Raw genomic sequence first — 24678 nt, 5'->3', positions numbered from 1 at the left:
CCTACTATGAGCCCAGCGCTGCGCTAGACCAGTGAAACAAAAGAAGCATGGTCTTTGCGCAAAAGGATTTTAGAACCTAGATATATTTAACACGCATGAAATAATTAGAGAACCATTAAATGTTAAGCTTTGAATAACTGTGCAATGTGGGATAGCAGTTTGATGTGATGTGACGTGAAAGGGCCCTAAGGAGATCCGGGTTCTAATGTGGGATAGCAGTTTGATGTGATGTGACGTGAAAGGGCCCTAAGGAGATCCGGGTTCTAGCCTTGGCTCCCCCACTGATTTGGTATGCGACTTTCCTTGTCTGGGCCGCAGTCACCTCATGTATAAAATGAAGGAAGTTGGATTAGAAGATTACCACGGTTACTTCTAGTAATATTTTAATTCAATAAAGTTTAATTCAACAAACACGTACAGACTATGTACTAGGGGATAAGACATGGCCTTTGCCCTCATGGAGGCCCCACTTGAGGAAGAGAAGACAACTATAATTTATAACAGGGCTGTCCAAAATGTGGCCCATTGGCCACATGCAGCCCACAGTGCGATTTATGCGGCTTGACTACAAGCATAGAAACTTACATAAATGCTTTAGTAAATGAAGCTGAGCTACCACAGAACTCTCACTAAAATGGCAAATCAAAATATATTGTATATTGTTTCAATAAAAACCTAAGGTTGGACAGCCCTGGTTTATGATACTACTGAACTGTATTAGAGAGACACAGAATAAAGCACTGTTTCCAGGGATGGGGAACCTGTGGCCTCGAGGCCACATGTGGCCTTCTAGGTTTTTGGATGTGGCCTTTTGACTGAGTCCAAGTTTTATGGAACAAATCCTTTTATTAAGGGGATTTATTTTGTGAAGTTTGGATTCAGTCTAAGGGCTGCACTTGAGGACCTAGAGGGCTACATGTGGCCTTGAAACTGCAGGTTCCCTACTCCTGGTTTAGTCTAATGAAAAAGGTCATTACTACCAGGAACAAAGAAGTCTAAATCTAGGAAGTGGCATTTGAGCTAGAATATAAAGGATGGGTAGGAATTCAGCAGGCAAAGAAGGAGAGAGAGAACGTTTACAGGGAGAGAAGGCAACTCCAAAGGTGAGAAAGTCTAGGGGACAGAGTAGCTAAGTTTGTTGAGAGTAGAGTATGTTAACTTGAAAAGGTAGGTGCCAGCCACATTGTAGAGAGCTTCAGATTCCAGGCAAAAGAGTTTAAACTTTATTTGAGAGGTAAATGGGAGCCATTAGAAATGTGTAAACAGAAAAAATGGCCTGCTTAGACTGTGATTCAATGATATGGGTTTGAAATGTCTCACTGACACTGTATGAATTGGAATGCCACTTAATCTCTCTGACTTGAATTTCCTCATCTGTAAAATGGGACCTTACAGGGTTGTTATGAAGATAAGAAAGAAAACTTTAAGGTGATACGTAAACATGAATTATTATTCTGGAATTCAGAGAAGAGACAGATCCCTTGGTTTTAGTATTGTTATAGAAGGTTTCAGAAGAGAGGTGGAATTCAAACAAGGCATTGATGGAAAACACTTTGTAAAGCTTAAAGTAAGGATTCTTAATTTGGGCTCTGTGAACTTGTGTTTCTTACTTGACAATTGGATCTCAGGAAAATGTTTCCTTTGTAATGATACTGATAATAATAATATACTTGTTTTACTATCGAAAACATTCTGAGAAGGGACCCACTTCATCAGAATGCCAAAGGGGTCCATGACACAGAAAATGTTAAGAACTTCTAACTTCAAGCGCTTTGCAAATGAATATTTTCTAATCAATAATAGGCATCAAAGTGGAGAAAATGTGGAGCTTGGAGTCAGAAAGTCCTGAGTTCAATTCCTGTCTCGTATACTTTCTAGCTGTTTGACCCTGGGTGAGTCATTTAACCTTTGTCTGCCTCTAAAATGGAGACCCCCAGGGTTGGTGTGAGGATAAAATGAGATATTCATAAAGGTTTGTAAATCTTAGAGCGTTATATAACCGATAGATAATAATACGAATAATGCGTCTATTACTATTCCTCCTGGTAATGGTTTTACTTAAAGCACTTATATTCCTATTTCTCTACTGTTAAAATTTTTTACTCCTATTTCTACTTCTCATTCCTTTTTCTATTACAATTTTGTCCTACTACGAATATTAGTAATGTTAAGAAATTGGCCCTAATGGTCTGGAAGACAATTCAGCGGACCCTGTACCCAGTAGGCAGGTGAGAAGGGCAGGCAAGAGCCAGCAGGTGCAGGGCAGGGCACGGCAGGGCGCGAGCCGCTTAGGAGGGCAGCTGGCTTTACCACCCAGCGCCTCTTCATTGACCTCTGGCGGCTGCGGGGCGGGGTGCAGGGGGGAGGAACCGGGTTGAACTGAAAGAGGCGTGGGGATGAAGGAGGTTCTTTAAGGGCAGAGGCCACTGAACTCCCAGGTCTAGGGCGGAGCTCAGAGTAAAGAATCAGCCTCTGTAGGCTGGAGAAGCCAAGCCTGAGGGGGGGCGTGGATTTGTGGGGGGCGGTGGTGGTGAGGGAGGGGTGGGGACCAGAGCTCTGGAGGCGCGACTAGATGGGGGCGTGGCTAGATTGAGGGTCTGTAGGGGCGGGGCTCTAGTTTGAAACTCCGTACTTGCTAGCTCTAGGGGTTGATTCCTTGCCCTCTCCGGTCCTCGATACCCCCTTTGCAATCTCCAAGAGTTTGTTTTAGGGCTCAAGTCTTCCTCTACTCCAGAATGGGCGGACAGACCTGGGCGGGGGCGGAGGCGGAGGTGGGGACGGGGTGGGGTGGGGGCGGGAGCTGGGGGGCTGGGATGGGGCGGGGTAGGGCGGTCCCAGCTGCAGCCGGGAGCGCAGCCTGGCTCTGCGCCTTCTGCCTCTCTGGGGCCGGGCCAGGCGCTGCTAGAAATAGCAGGAGCCGGGTGCCGAGCCGCGGATTTTCTCCGCGTGTAACTGGGCTCGGTGCCCGGCCGCGGGACCGGGTGGGAGGGATAGGGAGTTTAGGGGATCGGAGGTTGGGAGGATCGGAGGTTGGGAGGATCGGGGGCACGGAGGCGCTCCTCACCTGGTTTCTGTGTCCCTCCTGGAGAAGTTTGCTTCGTCGAGAGCCTTACCCTGCTGCTGGGAACAGCCGCTGTCCAGGATCGTGGCGAGGGAAGCATTCAGCCCGGGCTCTGGTCCCTCCAGGGAGGACGGCGGCCCGGGAAGAGCATCAAGCACAGGTGGAGGCTGTGTGTATGTGTGTGTGTGTGTGTGTGTGTGTGTGTGTGTGTGTGTGTGTGTGTCTCCATCCATTCGTGCACGCGCGCCATCCCTTGGGGATGTGTGCTGGGGGCGTCTTGTGTGCAGGGACACGTGAGGGTTTCAGTGAGGGGTGTTGTAAATGCATACAGGCTTATGTGAGAGATGAGTATGCATGCAGCGACTGTGTGTATGTGTGTATGTGCAGGGATATTTGTGAGTTTGAGGAGCGGCGTATGTGTACGCTGGCTTAGTGTGGGGGTGTAGGCAAATAAGGGGAGGGGTACTTGTTCCTATTTGGATATGTAGGTGAGTGAGGGTTTGATTTTTTTTATTTTGGATGGAGAGTCCAGCTGTGATTTCATTGTTCTCGGCAGCTCCCAATCAGGAGTGTAGATAGGCAACTTACAGTCTTACAGTTCTGCAACTTACAGTCTTAAGAGAGTGGCATGGGGCACGTCAAGGTTAATCGATCACATAGTCACCATGTCACAGGCATCCTGGTCATACTGATTCTGAGGCCAGCTTTCTATTTGCCATACCTCAGCTGCCTCTCAGGATCATAGATTTAGAGCTTGAAATTCAGTCCCACTACTTCATTTGAGGCCTCCAAAAATGAAGTGACTTGCCCAAAGTCACAAGTTAATAAGTAGAAGAGGTAGGACTTGAACTCGGGTCCCCAGACTCGTGAGCCAGTGTTCTTTTCACTATACCTTGCTGCCTCCCTATAGGTGTGAAAGGATTTGAATGACTGTATTATGTGTTCTCATCCTTCAGGGTGAACATGCATTTTGCGCAGAGTCAAGATTGATGGTTGGGACCAAGGGACAGTTATCTGGGGGCTCCAGATCCCCATAAATGCCACAGCATTTCAAGAAGCTTAGGCGTTAATGCCAGTAACTCTCTAAGATTATCTCCAGTTTATCCTGTCTGTATCTTGTTTGTACATAGTTATTTTCCTGTTTTCTCCCCCATGAGACTGTGAGGTCCTTGAGAGAAGGGATTGTTTTTTGTCTTTCTTTGTATCCCCAGCACTTTGCACAGTGCCTGGCACCTAACAGGTCCTGAATAAATGTTTGTTGACTTGACTTGAGTGGCTAGAGTGCAATATCTATTGTTCCCACGCCACTGAACAGTGGTTGGAGTATGAAACATCCTGTTTTCAAAGTTAGGAAGCTACAACTTAACTGAATTAAAACATAATAAAAACAGTTCTGTATGGTTTGGATTGCAGGTTCCAGGTGAAAATGGTCCAGAAATATCAGTCTCCAGTTCGAGTCTATAAGTATCCCTTTGAACTGGTCATGGCGGTAAGTGAAGATATGTGGGTTTATGTCAAGTGAAGAAAGGTGACCATCTCCGACTCCCTCTCTGGGAAGAGAAATCCTAGAAATCAGCTTTGGGCATGCAATCTATTATTTATATATTTATTAAATCCCTGTCAGCTAAACCAAGAAGCTTAGCTACCCTTGAGACTTCTCGTCCTCTGTGAGCATCCTAATGGAACTTGAGCTAGGCTGTGGTGAAGGCAAGGTGGTCAGGTGATTTAGGCAATGGTATTCAGTTTCCAAGGCTTGGTTCCCATTTTGAGATCTTGAATAAAGTGAATATTCTTTTCTCAGTTTTCCTGCCTTTGAAGTGATGATAACAGTGTTAAAAAACAAATACCTGGTGATTTTGCCACGGGGTACACTAAAAATTGTTGCTTGGATGAGAGTTTTAAGCTTTTGCCCAGTATTTTTCAGAGTTGCAAGAGTATTTCAGTGAAGTTTTTGACTCTTTGTATAGAGATAATCTTAGTGTGTGTGTGTGTGTGTGTGTGTGTGTGTGTGTGTGTGTGTGTATGTGTGTGTGCATATATGTGGAGGGGGAGGGAGAAGGGAAGAGGAGAGAGAGGAGAGGTGAGAGAGGAGGGACAGAGGGATGGAAAGAGGGAGAAAGAAGAGGAAGGAGAAGGAGAAGGGGAGAGAGAGAGCTGGGAAAGGAGGGAGAAGGATAGAGAGGGGGAAAGGAGGGAGAAAGAATGAAAGAGGGGGGAATGAGGGAGAGAGGGAGGAAAGGAGTGAGACAGGAGAGGGGGGGAGAAGGACAGAAAGCATGAGGAGAGAGAGGGAAAAGAGATGGAGGGAGAGAGGGAGGGAAAGAGAGAGAAGGAGAGAGAAATGAAGAGAGAAGGGAAAGGGGGAGGAAGAAGAGAGGGTGAGAGAGGGAGAAGGAGGGAGAAGGAAAAGGGAAAGGGGGAGAGGAAGGTGGGAGGAGGAAAAGGAGGCAGAGAACATCATTTTGAATAAACACCAAGACATCATCTTTCCACCTACTTATCACCTTTCTCTTCCCCACCATGCCCTATCCTGTGCACCAGAATCTTGATGTGTGTGTGTGTTTGTGTGGTTTGGGGGGAAGTGTGTCACTCTTAAACTTTGAAAGACATGATAACTTGCCATTCTAAGGGTTATAGATCTGGAAGGGAACCTTTGAGGTTTTCTGGTCCAGTCCTTTCTTAGAATCATGTAATCTCAGAGTTAGAATGGACCTTAGAAGTGCCAGTAGAAATCTCCTTCACAACATGTTCAACAAATAATCATACAACCTTTGCTTGAAGACCTCCAGAAGAAGGAAATTCACTCTGTCCTGAGGCAGAATGTGCTATTTTGAACAGATCTAATTGTTAGGAAGTTCTCCCTTATATCTGGCTAAAATTGCCTCCATGTAATATAACTGGTCCTAGTTTTGTCCTCTGGAATTAAACAAAGCAAGTATAATACATTTTCCAATACGTGGCCCTTCAAATATTTGAAGATAATTGTGGTGTACTCTTTAGGTTTTTTTCTGTAGATTCAATATCCCGTTTCTTTTGGCAGATGCTTGTATGATGTGATTTTAAAACTCTGCACCATCCTAGTCATTTGCCTCAGACTTTCCAACTTCTGTGTCCTTTCTAAAATGTGGCACCCCCGAGACTGAATGTAATACTCTTAATGTGGGCTTCTCAGGTTAGGATACAGTAAGACCATCATTTCCTTTATTCTGGACACTATAGCTCTAATAATGAAGCCTAAGTTGGGGGCCTACGGACATAACTTGAGGAAAGAAGGAAGGAAAATGCATTCATTAAGTGCCTACTGTGTGCCTGACACTGGGTAATAATAATAGCTAGTTTCATGTAGCATGTTAAGGTTTGCAAAGCATTTTACAAATATTATTTCACTTGATTCTTACCATAACCCCCTGGGAAATAGGTATTATTATGATCTGTATTTTATAGTTGAGGAAGCTGAAGCTCCTCAGACAGAAATGAACTGCCTTACCCAGACTCACATGGCTGGTAAGCATCTGAGGCTGGATTTGAAATTATATCTTCTTGACTCCACACCCAGCACTCTATCCACTGTACCACCTAGCTGACCCTAAATTGGGCTTGTGGTCCACTAAAACTCTCACATCCTTTTCACATGAGTGGTTCTCTAATAACTTCTCTATCATGTTCTTATGTGACTGACTTTTTGAACCCAAGGGTAGGACTGTAAAAATTTCCCTAAAGTCCTCCTCTGGTATATTTTCATGACAGAGAAGGAAACAGTGAGCTGAATCTAAGCTCTGTCTGCTCCTACCAAGCTAGAAGTGTTTGGATTGTGGATTCAGAGGTGGACTCTATGTCTTTCTCCTGAGGACTAGCCTAGTTAGTACCAAAGGTTGGCCAGTGGATGATGAATGTTTTTTGGCCACAACAATTCGTTAGGGTGTCTCCTAAGTCACTGGGGGTTGTTATCTGCATTGGTGCAGGAATAACCACACAAATGAAATCATAGATTCTTGAAGTATATTTCATCTTATTCAATTTGGCTCATTGTTCCAGCCTATTTAGATAATTTTGGATCTCAGTTCTTTCATTTAATTTAGTAGTCACCCCTCTCAGCTTTTAGTCATCTGCAAATTAGATAAATATATCATCTATGCCTTCATCCAAATCACTGATAAAAGTGTCGAACAGGACTTTTCTTTTAACCATCCCTCTGATTTCATTGGCATAGAAAGCTCCAGGTGAGAAAGCTCCCTCTCCCAGATACTGTCTTTGTAACTCCTCTATATAATACCTATAACTACTCTATAACTTACAATCTTAGAGAGCTTCCAGAGCCTCTGTGAGATTAAATGGTTTGCCCAGGGTCACCCATTCAATGTGTGTCAGGGGCAGAACTTGAACCTAGGTCTTGCTGATACTGAGTTTAGCTATCTAGCCGCTGTGCCATGCTCCCACTCCCTTCAGGTTGATATTGATCACCACTCTTTAGGTCTGGTCATTCAACTAGTTTGAATCTACCTAATGCTGGGTCTGTACCCTGTTTGTTGTCTTTTCTACAAGGATAATGAGAAAGGCATTGTCACAGACCTTTCTAAAATCAAAGCATACTTTCCCTATACCACACTCCCCTGATTGTACCACTCCAAAAGCCAGACAGTATTTGGAGGCAAAGTACTTAGGTTTGAATATCATTTTGGCTTTTTGTGACCTGTGTGACTTTGGGAGAGGTTCAATCCAAAGACCTCAGTTTCTTCATCTGTAAAATGGAAGGTTTGAACTCAGTGGTCTCTAAAATACCCTTTCAAGTGCTTATAAACTGTGCCTTTTATAATACATTCTAGTATTATTGACAGGAATTAAGGTCAAACTGATTGACATATAGTTTTAAGAACACAATTTCTCGTTTTTGAAAATGGATACAACACCCACCCATCTTGTGCTGTCTCTTCCATTCTCTTCATCTCCTTCTGTCCCCCATTTTTTCTTAAAGATCATTGAGAACAGTCACCTATGCAGTCCTCGCTCATCTTTTCCATAAGGATAATAAGGAAGACATTGTCCTATGCCTTTCTGAAATCTGGACATACTATACTCCTACCACATTCCCCTGGTTGTTTTGGGTTGTATTGATATTCTGGATTATATTTTATCTGGATCCAATGACTTGAATTCATTCAGGATGGCTAGGTCCTTGGACTTAACCTTCTTGTTAAAAATTTGTTCCATTATCCTCAGTACGGAACTCATTCTTCTTTTTTTTTTAAATTTATTTATTTAACTTATTTAATATATTTTGTTTTCAGCATTGATTTTCATAAGAGTTTGAATTATGAATTTTCTCCCCATTTCTACCCTCCCGCCCACTCCAAGATGGCATATATTCTGGTTGCCCCGTTCGAACTCATTCTTCTTAGTAAAGAAAAGAGAAGCAGAGCAATAGTTGAGTAGTGGTAATACCACCTTCTTTCTGTCATCCATTTTCATTGTCCCATCCAGCTCAAATAATGCTGCCATCTTTTCCTTTTTCATCCTTTTGTCTTTTGTTGTTGTTGCTGTTGTCGGCTTAGCATTCAATATAAACTATAGCTTCTTCTAGGCTTCTTCTAGGCATATTTTTACAGGATCACGTCACTCTTCTGTCTGTATACCTTTTTAGTTGTCTATTCTTCTCTCCCTCTTCCTCTTCCCCTCCCCCCTTTCATTTCGTGTTTTGTTTAAAAAAATAAAATTGGGTTTGCCAGTGAGTTCCCTGTGTGGCCACATCAGCCTTTTGAATACAATTCTCCTTTTCCTTCCTCATTAGGATTATTTGCATTTGTATGTGCATTTTTTCATTCTGAAGCTGTGCCTCAGTATGACAGTGTGTGGGATTGGAGCATCCTATGGTTATTAAACTATCTGGGGATAATTCCAAGACCAGGAAGCCTCACTTCCTTTTTTCTTCTCTCACAAGCCCTTGAGGTCTGGCCCTCCTACTCTTCCATTGCCAGCAACTGACATTGAAAAGGTTGCTCTCTCCCATACAGTCTTGGACTGATGGAGGTCTGACATCCCTAGTCCTTAGTAACAACCTCCTACCTTATCAGTGAAGAACAGGCCACACATCATCAGCTTCAAGGTGCTATCCAATATTATGCCACAGAATGGAATTATCCCTATGAAGGACATAAATCTGAGTCTGAGAAATGAGTGGACCTTATAATAGTTTGTGCTCAATGGGGAAAAACCTTTTAATATGAAAATGAATAACATCTTCTTTTATTTGTATAGCACAGTGTACTTGTATGTACATTATTCCATTTGATTTCTTAAGACCGTTCTATAAGGCAAGTAGGCTAGATATTATTGTCTTTATTTACATATGGAGAAATAGAGGCATGAAGACATCCAGTAACTAATCCAAGACCTTTGAACAAATCAATGGTAGATCTAGGACTAGAATATGGAGCTCCTGACTCCAAGTACACTGTTTTTTTCCTACTGCATCACACTCCTTTTGTACATCATCATATTAAAAAAATGTTGAAGGGCGTTAGATTTTTAGTTGCGTTTCTAGGAATAATTATGGACCAATGCCCTGCTGATAGTAGTCTAGTAACCATTTTTCACATGACAATGTATAGAAAGAGCATACCTTTTTCACCAAGGGCATGTATGCATTTCTAAGATGCCTGACTTAGGCTGGGAATGTAGGCTGTGCCTGTGGGAATGGCCTACATGAGGATTTTAGGTACCAGAGGCTCACTGGATTAGAGCACTGTGCCTGGACTCAGGAAGACTAGAGCTCAAATTTGGCCTCAGATACTTACTGGCTGTGTGACTTTGGGCAAGTCACTTAACTTCTGTCTCAGTTTCCTCTACTATAAAATGGGGATTAAAAATAGCACCTAACTTGCAGGGTTGTTGTGAGGATCAGATGAAATAATATTTGTAAAAATGCTTAGCACAGTGCCTGGTGCATAGTAGGTACTGTATTGATGCTTATTCCCCTCATCATTTTCCCCCTTAAACCCTTGGCTTTAGACTTCTAAATGTGAAATTAATGAGGCACAGACTTTGTTTTTTGTTTTCTAAATTTAAAATTCTAATGGTTTTTATGTCATTTTCATTTCTAAATCTATTCCTTTTTCTAGCTATCCTTTATAACAAAGAATAAAAAAGAAAGAGGAAAAAAGCAGTTCAGTAAGACTAATATACACACAACAAATAAGTGATATTCCATACCAGTAGTCCCCCAACTCTGCAAAGTAGGGAGGGAAGTACATTTTCTTATCTTTTCTTTAGGGCCAAGCCTAGTCATAATTATGCAGCATTCAGTTATTTTCTTCCCCTTCTTGCCATTTATATTGGTGTAGTCTTGTGCATATGTGTGTATATATTTGATTCTGCTCCATTTTTGTATTAATTTATATAAGTAAATTTTCCATACTTTTCTGAATTCTTCCTACCTCCACAACATTAATGTACCACAATTTGTTTAACCATTCTCAATTAAATGTAGCTCTAGTTTTTGATGTTAGTAGAAGACTGTTTAACTTTGGGAAGGAAATGACTTAACCTTTCTAGGTCTTAGTTTCCTCATTTGTAAAATGGAAGTGGGGTGGGGCTGACTTTTGTAATGTTATAATTCTTTAGTTCTCTGTAATACAGTGGATAAATACATATACTCTCTATATAATACCTAAATAGATCATTACACTTATAGTTTGTCTAAGTCACTTAACTTCTTTCTCTACTTCTCTGTCTGTATAATGATGATAATAAAACCTGACCTACTTAGCTCAGAGGTTGGTTGTGATAAATCAAATAGGATAATGTATATGAATTAAATTATAACTATGCAAGTTAAATGTAAACTTAATTAGCATTGACAAGGCACTCAAAAATAATTTATGTAAAATATCAAAAATGTGTGTCCTCAAAATTGAAAATGCCTGCTAGTGCAGAATATATTAGAATCTAATAATTGGAATGCTAATATATCATATTGCCTCTGGTCAAAAAAAATTTTATTTATGCCTTTTAAAAAAAATCACAGTCAGGGCAACTAGGTGGTGCAGTGAGTAGAACACTGGCCCTGGAGTCAGGAGGAACTGAGTTCAAATGCGGCCTCAGACACTTGATACACTTATTAGCTGTGTGACCTTGGGCAAGTCACTTAACCCCAATTGCCCTGCCTTCCCCTCTCCAAAAAGAAAAATAAAAAAAAAATCACCGTTATTGGCCAGTATATCCTCCCATTAGTTTACTTTCCTTCTCTTGTAATAGAGAAAAACTGTTGAGCAAAACTAAGTGACAAAATTATAGTGTCTGACAGAATGTGCACCATGACATGTCTGTAGTCCCCCATAGAGAGGAGGGTAGTATGTTTCACCATCCATTCATCAGGACTAAGAATGGACATTTCAATTAATCCAATTTGTGCCGCCTCTGAAGTGTGGCTCTCATTAGTTATTGTAGTTTTTGTTAATTTAGTCCTGCATAGTTCTTAAAAGCCTTCCTGTTAGTAACTTAAGATCATAGGATCATAGAATTTGAGCCAGAAAGGACCCTAGAAGTCATCTAGTCCAACTGACTCATTTGGCAGAAAAGGAAGCTGAAGCTTCGGGAAGTGAAATGAATTTCCCAAGGTCACACTAAGATAGTATTCGAACCTAGAAATTTTGACTTCAAAGTACCAAATGTATTTCTAAAGAGCCTTATGTTTAGTATATACAAAGTGTGAGGTGTTGACTTGACAACTTATGATTTATTTCTTGGTGTTTGTGAACTGAAGCTTGAATACTTATAAGGGATATCCCATTTATAAACTATAAAAAGTATCCAAATGATTGTTGCCCTAACAATGAATATTTTTGAGCACCTGCTGTTCTCAAGGCACTGTGCTACTTCAAGGGATCTGACTTGTTAATGCTTTTCTAAAGAGGAAGGAAAATAAAATGCACTCAAGTATGCTAGTAAAGTATTGCTTTGTCCACCAATTCCCTTCGGAAAATAGTCTTGAGTCATATTAGCGTAACCATCAAACTAGTCTCCTGGATGTTTACCCAATGCCATTGTCACCAAAATAATTCTTCAACTCCCCTAATGTAAAATTGCATGCTGTGTGTGCAGTGTGTTGTCACTTAAGGTCTTTTAGGGGTTTCTAAATTAAGCACTTTCCTCCAAGTTAGTGTTAGATGTTATAAAGCTTATTATTGACTTTTTTTAAGCATTAGCTGAGGATCCAAAGGAAGACTTTTAAAATTGTATTTAGTATGAAAAAATATCCTTCATCCTTCCAAAGTTTCCTCTGTTCATAGCCACTCATCGATATTTTATGGAATATACTGGGGAAGGACAGGCATAATTGGAGCAGTGAATCGATCTAACCATTTTGGAAATCAGTTTGGAATTATAACCCCAAAGTCAATAAATTGTGTGTACCCTTCGACACAGTGATAACACACTACTAGGTATATACTCCAAAGATCAATGAAAGAGGGAAATGACCCATACATATACAAGTATTTACAGCAACCCTTTTTGTTGTAGAAAAATGGGAACTAAGGGGGTACCCATCATTTGAGAAATGGCTCAACAAATTATGGTGTATGAATAGAATGGGATAGTATTGAGCTATAAGAAGTGATGAAAGAGATATTCATAGAAACCTGAGAGGACCTATATGAACTGATGCAGGGTAAAGTGAGCAGACCCAGGAGAACAGTTTATATAATTACTACAACACTGTAAAGTCAAGTCCAGAGGTATTTGTTAAGTACTTACCATGGTGCTAAATACTGGGGATACATGAAAAGGGCAAAAACAGTTCCTGCCCTCAAGGAGCTTACAATCTAATGGGAGAGACAACGTGAAAACAACTACGTACAAGATAAGAACAGGAAAAATTGGAGATAATCTCGGAGGGAAGGAGGTAGAATTAAGGGAGACTGAGAAAGATTTATTGTAGAAGGTGGGGTTTTAGCTAAGACTTAAGGAAACCAGGCTGGGGAGAAGAGAGGGATGAGGGAGAGAATTCTAGGTTTGGGGGACAGCCAGTGAAAATGCAGATTCAGAAGATAGTGTCTAATGTGAGGAACAGCAAAGAAACCTGAGTCACTGGATCAGAACGGACTATATTTAAGATGTAAGAAGACTGGAAAGGTAAGAACGGGCCAGTTTATAAAGGACTTTCAAAGTAAAAAAGAGGATTTTATGCTTGATCCTAGAGGTATCATGGAGCCAGTGGGGTTTATTGTATAGGAGAGTGATATGGTAGGACCTGCACTCTAGGAAGATTGCTTTGATAGCTGAGTGGAGGATGGGAGGGAGTGAGGAGTGACATGAAACAGGGAGATCATTGTTGTTGTTGAGTCATTTTCAGTCATGTCCAACTCTTTGTGACCCCATTTGGGGTCTTCTTGGCAAAGACATTGGAGTGGTTAGCTATTTCCTTCTCCAGCTCATTTTACAGATGAGGAAACCAAGAAAAACAGAGTTAAGTGACTTGCCCAAGGTCACACAACTACTAAGTGTTTGAGGCTAGATTTGAACTCAGGAAGCTGAGTCTTCCTGACTCCAGGTCTGGCACTCTATGCACTAAGGGCACCACTTTGCCCCATGGAGAGCACAAGTTGGCTATTGGAATAAGGTTGCAAGGTGACAAGGGCCTGCACCAGGGTGGTGGCATTGTCAGAGGAGAGAAGGGGACATATACAAGAGATGTTATTAAAATAGAATTGACAGGACTTGGCAACTGATTAGATATGGGGTGGGTATGTATGAGAGAATGAGGAATTGAGGATGACACCTAGGTTTTGAGACTGGCTGACTGAAGAGGATGATGGTGCCCTGGACAGCAGTGGGGAAGTTTATAAGTGGGGAGGATTTGGGGGAAAGATTACGAGTTCAGTTTTGGATGTATTGAGTTTAAGATGTCTAATGAGACCTCCAATTTGAGATGTCCAGGAGGTCAGGGGAGAAGTTAGGGCTGGACAAATAAATCTAAGAATAATCGTCATGGAGAAGATAGTCGAAGGCATGGGAGCCGACAGGATCACCAAGTGAAATAACATAGAAGGTTTAGAGAAGAAGACCCAGGACAGAGCCTTGGGGGACATGTGACCTGGATGAATATCTAACAAAGGAGACTGAGAAGCAGAGGCCTGACAGGTAGGAGGAGAACCTGGATGGAGCAGTACCATGAAAACCTCCTCGAGAGAAGTGTATCGAAGAGAAGAGGGTAACAAACAACATCAAAGGCTTATTAGAGGTCAAGAAGGATGAAGATTGGGAAAGGCCTTTAGATCTGGTAACTAAGGAGTCATTGGTAATTTCAGAGAGAGCAGTTTAAGTTGAATGGTAAGGTTGGAAGCCAGACTGTAGAGACTTAAGAAGAAGAGTCAGAGGAAAGAAAGTAAATGGACTTTACAATGAGTTTAGCCATGAAAAGGAGGAGAGACATAGGAGGGTACTAGTAGATCAAGTGAGGTTCTTTTCTTTCTGAGGATGAAGGAATCATGGGATTGTTTGTAGGTAAAAAAGAAATAACCACTATACAGGGTGAGACTGAATATTGGTAAGAAGATGATAGAGGGGTAATGTGCTGAAGAAGAGGGGATGGAATGGGATCACTTCTCACATAGTGGAATTTGCCTTGGCAGAATCAAGGGCTACTCCCTGATGTGAGACAGAGTTAAAGGAGGAGATAGTGGGAGAAGGTATCTGGGTGATTTGAGAGAAGGAGGAGGGGAGAAAAGGGAGCTCATGACAAATGGTCTTAGGTTTTTTCCCTTTTTTTCAAAGTTTTTTTTTTTTGAGGTAAAGTTCTCAGCTGAGAGAATAAGGCAGGAGCAGTCATAGGAGGCTTGAGGAGGGATGAATAGGTTTGGAAAAGCCTGTGTAGTTTAGCGAATCAATTAGGGAGGTGTGAAAGGATTGCCTTGCCATAGTGAGGGCCCAATTGAAATTATGTAACATAATTGTGGAAAGAATTAAAAACTCTGATCAATGAAATGGCTAATCATGACTTCAAAAGACTGATGAGGAATCATGTGTTCCACCTCTTGGCAGAGAGGTAATGGACTAGAGGTGGAGAATGAGATACATACTTTAGATTTGGGCAATATGTAGAATGGTTTTGCTTGACTAAACTTATCTGTTACAAGGGAGGACTCTTACTTATTTTTATTTGTTGTGTATGGGGAAGAATTATGGGCATCTATCGTAGTAATAATAATGATAACACAAAAATGGAAGAAAAGAACAGTGAAACATTTGAAAAGAAGAAGGTTCAGAAGAGAACACAGCAAACAGAGCACAGTTGGAATTACCATGTTAAATTTAATATATACTTTAAGAAATCAAGTGAGTAATAGAGATTCTGAGTATCATGTACCATACTCATTTTCTATTCTTTTTTTGTATAAGGAAATGTTCATTATAATAAAAAAGAAAATTAAAAAGATTCTCTGGAAAAAAAGAAAAAAATTTAGAATTAACAGTGAAATGTATACCCTTATGTAATCTTTCCAGACTTGAATAACACCCTTTCTCCTCCCAAAATCTCATCACTTTTCCTTCAAAATAAATAGCATTTAGTAACATTTATATAGCCCTTTATGGTTTGCAAAGCAACAGTAACCCTAGGTGGTAGTTGATAGGTAATTGGGATTAAGTGAGTGACTGGCCCAAGGTCACACAGCTAGTAAGTGTGTCAAGTGTCTGAGGCCAGATTTGAACTCAGGTCCTCCTGATTCCAGGGCTGGTGCTCCACTCACTGCACCACCTGGCTGCCCCTACAGAGGAGAAACTTGAAGGCAAATAGAAGTAAAATGACTTCCCCAGGGCTATGTAGCCAGTGACTGAGTTCTTACTTGAACTTAGATCTTCCAGCTAAGTGGTACAGTGTGTAGAGTCCTGGGCCTGGAGTCTGGAGGACCTGAGTTCAAACGTGGCCTTACACACTTACTGGCCGTATGACTCTGGGCAAAGTCACTTAACTCCTTTTGCCTCAGTTCCTCATCTGTAAAATGAGCTGGAGAAGAAGATGACAAACCACTATTTGCCAGGAAAACCCCCAAAATGGGATCATAGAAAGTCAAACACGATGTCCTGACTTCAGGTCTGGCACTCTATCCACTGCACCGCCTAGCAGTCTATATATATTCTTATCTAAGGTAAGTGTTTTCCCCATTATCTATTAAAAAGGTGTTGAAGAGAAGCATAATGGCCCAAGATTAAAGGGTCCTTGGTTCCTTTCAACACTTAAATCTTCCAGGCACTGTGTACAGTGCTGGGGATTCCGAGACATTTCCCTCCCCTGAGCAGATTATGTTTTGCTGGGGGAAGTAGAATTTCCCAGATTCCACACTCAGGCTATTTTCCTTTAGGTTCCTGCCATTCAAAGCATCCACTTCTTGTGCTTGTTTAGTACAAGGTGTTTTGTTTCGTTTTGAATATTCCCATGTGAAGAAAACATTGTGCCTGTTATTTCTTGGGCTATAGAGTCAGAAACCTACAAGTAGTGAACTCCTATATGGGGCCTGGCACTATTGTTCCTGGGATTTAGTTTCTGCGCATAAATGCTATATTGTTTCAGATTGGGAAACTGGCAGTTGCAAACTCTCAAGCAATAATCAGTATTACCCTGGATACCAACTTCTCTGAGGAATTTTCCTTCTCCCACAAGTACCTCCCCAACATAACTTTCTTTTGAGTATTCAGAAGACCAAACTTTTCTTCTGAGACGTCTCTGTGGAGCAATTGAAATGGCCAGATCCATTTCTGGGCCCAGCATCTTTCTTGGGCAAATACTGTGAAGACTTGTTTTTACAGTTGGAGTACAAGCTACCCCCGTGCTCCAACCTTCTGTAAGGGAAAGGGAATAGATTGACAGAAGCAGCTTGTAAGAAAAGCTGCTGCCCACACATCCCCTGGGGACCAAAGAGTACTGTGATTTTCAGATGATCTCTGGTTCAGCAAACTGAAAGAGCTTGTTGAGAAAGAAAATGGGGAACAGATTTTTCTAAGGAGTAGTCTTTTCATGAGGGTAGGGGGGGAGCAGAAGGAGTTATTCTTAAACGCAAAACTGTATGAGGGGATATAAGTTTATTCCACTCAGAGGTCTGCTGGAGCCAGACTCCTGTTCCCCTCCCCTCCCACCTCACCCCCCACTTAGCTGATTGTTAAGTTTTCAGTGGGAGCATTTACATGTTGGAAATCAGCAAATGCTACAGATCAGGATTTGATTTATTGTTTTGTTGATTGTTTAAGCTTTAAAAAGTGATGGAGAAAATTCAGATTAAACTTATAGGTGTGTCACATGTACATTTTTTGTTTTCTGAAAAGCTGATTTTAAGCATTTACCAGCACACCTCTGGTTCCATAGAAAGGCATATTTTGATCAAAGTACATTAACTACAAAGTATAGCATGTGAATAAGTAAAGGACAGCAGACAAATGATATATAAGAAAATGTGTATTACATTTAAAAAATGGATATCTTTTGTTTCTACCCCACCTTCCTTTCCTACATACCCCTAAGTAATCCCAGTCTATCCCTATTTCTCAGTATATGCCTATCCTCTCTGTCACCCAGAGAACATCCCTTATAACAAAGAATAAAAAAGAAAGAAAAAAAAGCAGTTCATTCAGTAAAATTAGCCAAGTCCAACATCATATGTAGTGTTCCCCACCTTAGTCCCCACTTCTGTAAAGAATGGAGGGTGACGTACTCTAACATCTCTTCTTTGGGGCCAAATTTGGTTATGATCCTGTATTTAGTTTCCATAGCTATTGTTAAAGCTTATTGTTCTTTCGTAGGGCAGCTACGTGGCACAGTGGATAGAGTGCCTTAGAGTCAAGAACACTCACCTTCCTGAGTTCAAATCTGGCCTCCGACACTTATTGCGTGACCCTGGGCAAGTCACTTAACCCTGTTTGCCCCAGTTTCTCATCTGTAAAATGAGTTGGAGAAGAAAGTGACAAACCACTCCAGTATCTTTGCCAAGAAAATTCCAAATGGGGTCACGAGGAGTCAGGCACAACAGAAATGACAGAACAAAAGTCACTGTATTTCTTCTTGCTTCATTGTATCAGTTCATTCACATCTTGGCATGCTTCTCTGTATTCTTCATATTCATCCTTTCTTATAGCAAAGTAACAAGGCATCACATTTACATACAACTTGGACATTTTTTCTGGTTCCAATTCTTTGTTACTTCAAAAAATATTACTATAAACTTTTGGTCTATATGGAAACTTTTTCTGTTTTCTGTTTCCTTGGGTGTATGTCTAGGAGCGAGACCTCTGGGTTGAAAGGGTAGAGACAAAAAGATATACATTTGGAATCATTCTTATTTTGTAGACTTTTAGTAAAGAGGTAGATGTGGTCATTAGCTCTCTAATTTCATCATATTAGCTCAATGATTCATGAAATTCCTTCACCAACAGATCGAAGGAAGCAATATTTTACAACCTAAACCTGTTTTTAATGTCCTGGATTTTTCTTGATTTGGAGAATAGGGACTGCAGTCGGGTGCTGAACTCACAAAGAGACTGGGTGGCATAATTGAAAAACTAGACTTGACGTCACCCCAAGCCTGGATTGGAATCTGGAGTTTCCATTTACTATCTATGTGTCTGTGAACTTCTAAGCCTCAATTTTCTCATCTGAAAAGTAATTACACTCATAGTACTTATTTCATAGGATTGTTGTGAGAGAGAATGTATATGCAGCGCTTTGCAAACAATAGCAATCTATGTAGATGTCACTTACGTCTGAATCTTAGTGCAGTCAATTTAAGTTTTTGTTCTTAAGAAATTTTTTTACTAAAATCATTGGGAAATTGAACAGGTCAATGGTTGTGCTTATTATGTGCCATGTAAATGTCACAAGGCCCTGGCTTCTTTCCCTGCCCAACTCATCGTAGACTTTGAGACCACCAGGGAATGACAGCTGATCATTGCAGTTCTCTGGCACTACTTTTACTCTTTGTATTTGGAGAAGAGAGAAATTCCTCCCCCTACTCCATGAGAGTGGGTGAGACTTAACAGCAGAGTTTCTGTATTCAGACACATGGAGACTAGGCAGCACTTTGGTTGACACATTCTGCTAATGCCAGGGCTGCCAGACAGTTCTATTGGAATGTCCTAGAGAGGAGAGGACAGAGTACATAGGCTTCCTGAGCACAAGGGAATATGTGATTTGGTGTGAGGAGGCTGCTGTGGTCGGGATTCAGAATATGAATGAATAATAGGTGAACCACGGCTAACCTCTCCACCCTACTTTCAGTGTGGGAAGTGAAGCCAGTTAAAAATAGGGAAGCTGTTTCTTAGCATTTTGTTCTATGGTAGTTAGTAAATTCTGTGAATTTAAACTTCATTTTCCTTAGCACTTTGGTCTTTACTGTTTGTAGTATAGCGACTGTGGTTTTCATTTGTGGTTGTGGTGTAAGGGAGAAGAGTGATAGATTTGGAGTCAGATGACCTAGGTTGAAATACTTTCTATTCCACTTATCTGAGTGACCTTGGGCAAGTCACTTAACCTTGATGGGCTTCCTCATCTATAATACAAGGAGGCTGGACTAGATGGTCTCTGAGATCAATCCTATGTTTTAGTTCTTTTCAAAGAACAATCTTAGAAATACTATCAGCTTCAGTCATAGGCCAGGCATAGGCAGAGAGTTTCCTGTAAATGTTAGTTACCTTTGAGCTCTAGACTTATTTGGAAATAATCTCATGGCATCACTGGGATGCAATAGACTTAGAGTTATCTGCTATTGGTTTGATCGGACTCAGAATTGCTCAGTGTTCTCTCACTGCCTGTCACCTCTTAGGCTGTGGTTCAGATTTCATTTCTCTGTAACCTTACTAGTAACTACTGCATTACTGACTGACAGGGGTTATTATCTGGGTAGGTATAGAGAAAAGAAGGTCAGATTTGGAGTCAGAGGATGTGGGTTTAAATTCTAGTCCTACTATTTAACTACTTGTGTGTTGTTGGAAAGTCACTTCCCTTCTGTTTCTTCATCTATAAAACTGGTGGGGGGTGGAGGAGAAGAGGTATTGGACTAGATGGTCACTGTGATCCCAGCCCTAAATCTGTGGTCCTTGATCCAAGCACCTTATATTTGAACTTCTGTCCTTTCTGCAGCAGAGTCTGAGTAAAATTGGTTGCCACGATAATTCTGGTTTTGTCTCTTTGAGTATTGCAGTCTGGCTTCTTCCTGAATGTCAGAAGCCTCTTCAGCCATTTGGGAATTAGGGTATCTGTTAAACCAGGTCTTATGTGAGAGGGGAAGGCATGAAGGATTGGATTTAAAGTGAGGCAAATTTTCAGTCCCTTTTTTTTTTGGAGGAATTGAGAAGCTGCCCTAGTATGCTCTTAGTACTGACACCTGTGGGTTGATTTTTATCAACGTTTTTTCATTGTATTTTTGTGGGAAATTTTCTTTCTTTCTTCTACAAGAATAAATCATAATCTCCTTGAGGGCAGGGACTGTTTTTTGCCTCTTCTTAAAAAAAGTTCCCTGTCCTTAGCACAATTCCTGGCACATAGTAGGTGATTAATAAAAGTTTACTGATTGATTATGAATTTAATTCAATTTAACAAGCATTTATTAAACATTAATACGTGACAGGCACTGTGGTAGGCACAACATAAAGACGAGAGAGAGAGAGAGAGAGAGAGGGAGAGAGAGAGAGAGAGAGAGAGAGAGAGAGAGAGAGAGAGAGAGAGAGGTAAGGAACATGAAGACATAGAAATGAATACCAGATATATACAAAGCCATTTTGGAGAGGGGTGAGAGGAGCGGGAGATCAGGAGAATCTCCTTGAAAGACCTGGAACTTGAGCTTGGGATTCCCAGAGGCAGAAGGGAGGAGGGAGTGCATTCCAGGCATAAGAACTGGCCTGTGAAAATTCCCAGAGACTAGAATTGGCATGCTCAGCACAGGAAGAAGCAAGGAGGTCACTCCTACTGGATGCTGGAACATACAGTGTGTGAGGGGGGAAGTAATATAAAATTAGTCTGGAAAGACAGGTCGGAGCCAGGTCAGGGAGAGGCTTTAAATGCCAAACAGGAGTTTATACTTTATCATGGAAGTAATTGGGGGATGCTAGAGCACCAGGAGAAGACCTCTGATCTAAAAATATCAGTTTGGCAGCTGTATGGAAGATGAATGAGAGGAGAGACTGGAGAGTGGGAAACCAGTTAGGAGACTATTTATTGCAGCATTTCAGGTGGAAGGTGATGAGGGCCTAAAGAGCCACTGGTCTTAGCCTTCTTGTCTAGAACTTTCTCCTGGTTTTGTGTGTGTGCGTGTGTGTGTGTGCGTGTGTGTGTGTGCGCGCGCGCACGTGCTCGGAACTTTCCCCTGGCTTAGGGTTTCATGTTTTACTGCAAACAGTCTGATGGGAAGTTCTTAGCATTACGAGGATTCTTAGCATTGGGAGGATGATATGTGTTGTTGGCACAAGTGTGGGGGATAGAAATGCTAGATGGCTGATTACCATTAAGGCTCTGAAGTTCATTAGAGGTGATGACTGTACCTGTGATAATGACTGGATACATATGTATGTATATATACACATATACCTGCATATATACATATACATGTGTATCTATCTGTCTATTTTCTACAGTTATCTGACACACATGGGAATTGAGATTTAGGACATCTTTCTTGAGGGATCTCAAGAATACTTTTTGAGTACAGCTTCCCTTACATCTAAGCCAGAGGTGGGGAACCTGCAGCCTCCAGGCCATATGTGACCCTAGGTCCTTGAGCGTGGCCCTTTGACTGAATCTGTATGTATTGGGCCACCCTTGAGGATGTAGGAGGCCAAGTGTGGCCTTGAGGCTGTGGGTTCCCCACCCCTGAGAAGCCATCTCAAAATGCTTTCTGAATTATGAAACACCCTAATTCTGATGCAACTTTAGACTCAAACCTCATGTCAGTAACACATCTTTGAACTGGAGAGGGCCAGAATCAGTATTGGTCCAATTTACTGTTGGAGGCCTGTGTAGATTTAAAGTCAAGCTTCCTTTAATTTGGACAAAAGGCTTCCAGAGTCAAGGCAGAGAGATTGGCAGTGTGATGTTATGTAGCCAGAAAGTGAAAGACCCATAAAAAATCAACATTTATCTCAGAATTACAGTATCTTCTTGTCTGGAGATTTTTGGTGAAGAGAGATGAATAAATGTGAAGTTTTTGGGGGAAGGTTATTTTTGGATTATTGTTTGGCAGACAGTATGTCAATAGGAAGTACTGCAACATGACCATCATGTGTGTCACCTTGAGCAAATCATTCAGCCTCCCTAGGCCTCAGTTTCCCCAGCTACAAAATGGGGTTGCAGGGTAGTGGACTATCTATGCTCTAAGGTCCCTTTTAGCCTCTCCATTATCCTATGACTACCTGGGGAACAAGTGAAAAAAAAATCTCACATATCATTGCAGAGGATGGTCTCACGTGGAAGCCTGCTTTTGTTGCTGCCCTCACACTGGCTCTTCCAACCATGTTGTGACTTGGTTTGGAGTCTGTGCCAGATCCCTTTCTGGACTGTAGGGAGAGGCTCATGTATCCCTCTCAGATTTTATAGCAGGAGGGACTGTAACCAAATACCCAGAGCTGCCTTCTAGCCCCGCAGGCACCGGACAGTTCCTGGCTGAGCTGTTGCCCGCCTGTATTTAGACAGCATGAATAGGTTTGTGTCTTATTTATGTTTAAAGCTTGGGCAGGACAGCCAGTCGATCACCACGTGCCTACTATGAGCCAGGGACTGTACACAGAAAATAGGAGCATTCCTTTCTCATCTAGGTCTTTTCTCTGATCCTTTCCTTTTTTTCCAGGCTCAGATCAGGTACCAGTACTTCTGTGAAGCTTTCTCTGATATCTCTCTTGGCCTCTCGGTTGAAAGTGTACTATCCTTCCTCAAATTTTCATAGGGCATTTTGTCTGGGTCTCTGCTTTTTACATTACAGAATCACAGAATTTCAGAGTTGGAAGAGACCTCAGAGGCTAGGTAGTCTACTGCTTGTAAGAGGGGTTATCAGAGAAGGTCTTCCCTCCCACCTCTGACCCCTTTCTCCAGAATGGTCATGTGCTCCGGTTTCTTGTTGAAGGGCATGAGATTTGAGATGACCCAGTAACTCCTTAGTGGTTTTTGTGACTGAGTGAGGGGCCACATGGAGGATTACTGTCTACTGAGCCTGGAAGGCCTGCTCACTCAGTAGAGGCTATAAGAGAAAGTGAAGACAAATAGCTCACTCCCTCTTTTGAGTACTTTAACAACTTGTTCAACTATTCCTCAAACTTCTAGTAAGGTGGGAAGAGGGGTTTTCTCTTCCCCTCCTCTCCCCTCATCTTTGGTCCCTCAGAAGCAATGAGAGCTTCAAGACACGTGGCAGCAAGAACATGTGCTTGCCTGGGTGAGCCTGATTCTAGGTCCCGAGTCTCTGGCTGCCTCTTCTGTTTTGTGTCTCTCTGAATCCAGCTTACCCAACTGTGAACTTCTATTATATAGAATTTGTTTTTAAAAGGCTTTAATAGTATATTAAATTTTATAAGGTAGTAGCAAAAATTTCCTGTTTATTTGTGCCCGCTTCTGTACTTTTTTGGCTTTGTTTGTGTGTTTTAAATGTTTTATTCCTTGCTCCTTCCTCCCTCCCTCCCTATTTCCCTTTTTGCCTACCTCTATACTTCTTCCTTCCCTTCCCCCTTCCCCCTCCCCCTTCCTCCTTTCCCCTTCCCCCCTTTCTTCTCCTTCTTCTCTCTCTCTGCCTGTCTCTGTCTCTCTGTCACTCTGTCTCTCTCTGTGTCTCTGTTTCTGTCCCTCTGTCTCTCTGGCTTTCTGTCTCTCTGTCTTTGTCTCTCTCTGTCTCTCTATCTGTCTCTGTATCTGTCTGTCTCTGTCTGTCTCTGTCTCTCTCTCTGTCTCTGTCTCTCTCTGTCTCTCTGTCTCTCTCTGTCTCTGTCTCTCCCTCCCTCCCTCCCTCTTCCTCTCTCTCTCTCCTCTAACTTACCTTCATAACAAATAAATTCAGTCAAGGAAAGAAAATCAACACATTCACCACATCTGAAAATGAATGTCTCTAATTGTGAGTTGTCACTCAGTGCCCAGCATGGCATCTTGCTTGTGGGCACTTTATAAATGTTTTTGGAATAATTGAATGGTTTAGGGAATGTGTAAAAGCAGTTGAGGAACACATACAATTAAAAGGAAATCAAGCAGGTTTTTTTTGAAGGAAAAAAATCACTCCACCAGCCCTCTTTTGAAATAAGGTAGCAAATCTATTCAATACATGAAACCCACGGTAGTTCCATATTTTGGAAAGCAAAAGGAGGGGCAACACAGTGGTAGTATGGAGAAAATAAGAGAGAAGGAAGGAGTGAGGAACATGCATGAAGTGGGAAGAGACGAATAGATGGATGAGAGAAAGAAAGGGCAGGAGCCCTCCTTGGGTTTTAAAATTGAGTGTGTGGGTTGGAAGGGAAAGTGTTCTTGTCAAGCCCTACTGTTCACTTGAGCTGAAGACACCAGGCTAAGCTATTACTTTCTTTTGAATTTTGATGAGTTTTCTAGCAGTTTAGAATAGTTCTTTCTAACTTTTTCTTTGCTTTTTTAAAAAAAATTCAAAGTTTTTTGCTAT

At 41.6% G+C, this 24678-nt stretch overlaps 1 protein-coding gene across 1 annotated transcript in view; it reads left to right on the top strand.

Annotated features, from left to right (window-relative positions):
• The first annotated feature begins 4487 nt into the window (after nucleotides 1–4487).
• SEC14L5 (SEC14 like lipid binding 5) overlaps nucleotides 4488–24678 on the top strand; it is a 75953-nt gene continuing 55762 nt past the window's right edge. The window contains exon 1 of the mRNA XM_036739216.1: nucleotides 4488–4550. Coding sequence (XP_036595111.1) covers nucleotides 4488–4550 — 63 coding nt within the window. The remainder of the gene's footprint in view (nucleotides 4551–24678) is intronic.

Source organism: Trichosurus vulpecula, chromosome 9, assembly GCF_011100635.1.
Source record: "Trichosurus vulpecula isolate mTriVul1 chromosome 9, mTriVul1.pri, whole genome shotgun sequence".
Taxonomy (NCBI): Eukaryota; Metazoa; Chordata; class Mammalia; order Diprotodontia; family Phalangeridae; genus Trichosurus; species Trichosurus vulpecula.
Note: the sequence above shows the minus strand (reverse complement) of the source record. Positions and strands in the feature narration are given on the sequence as shown.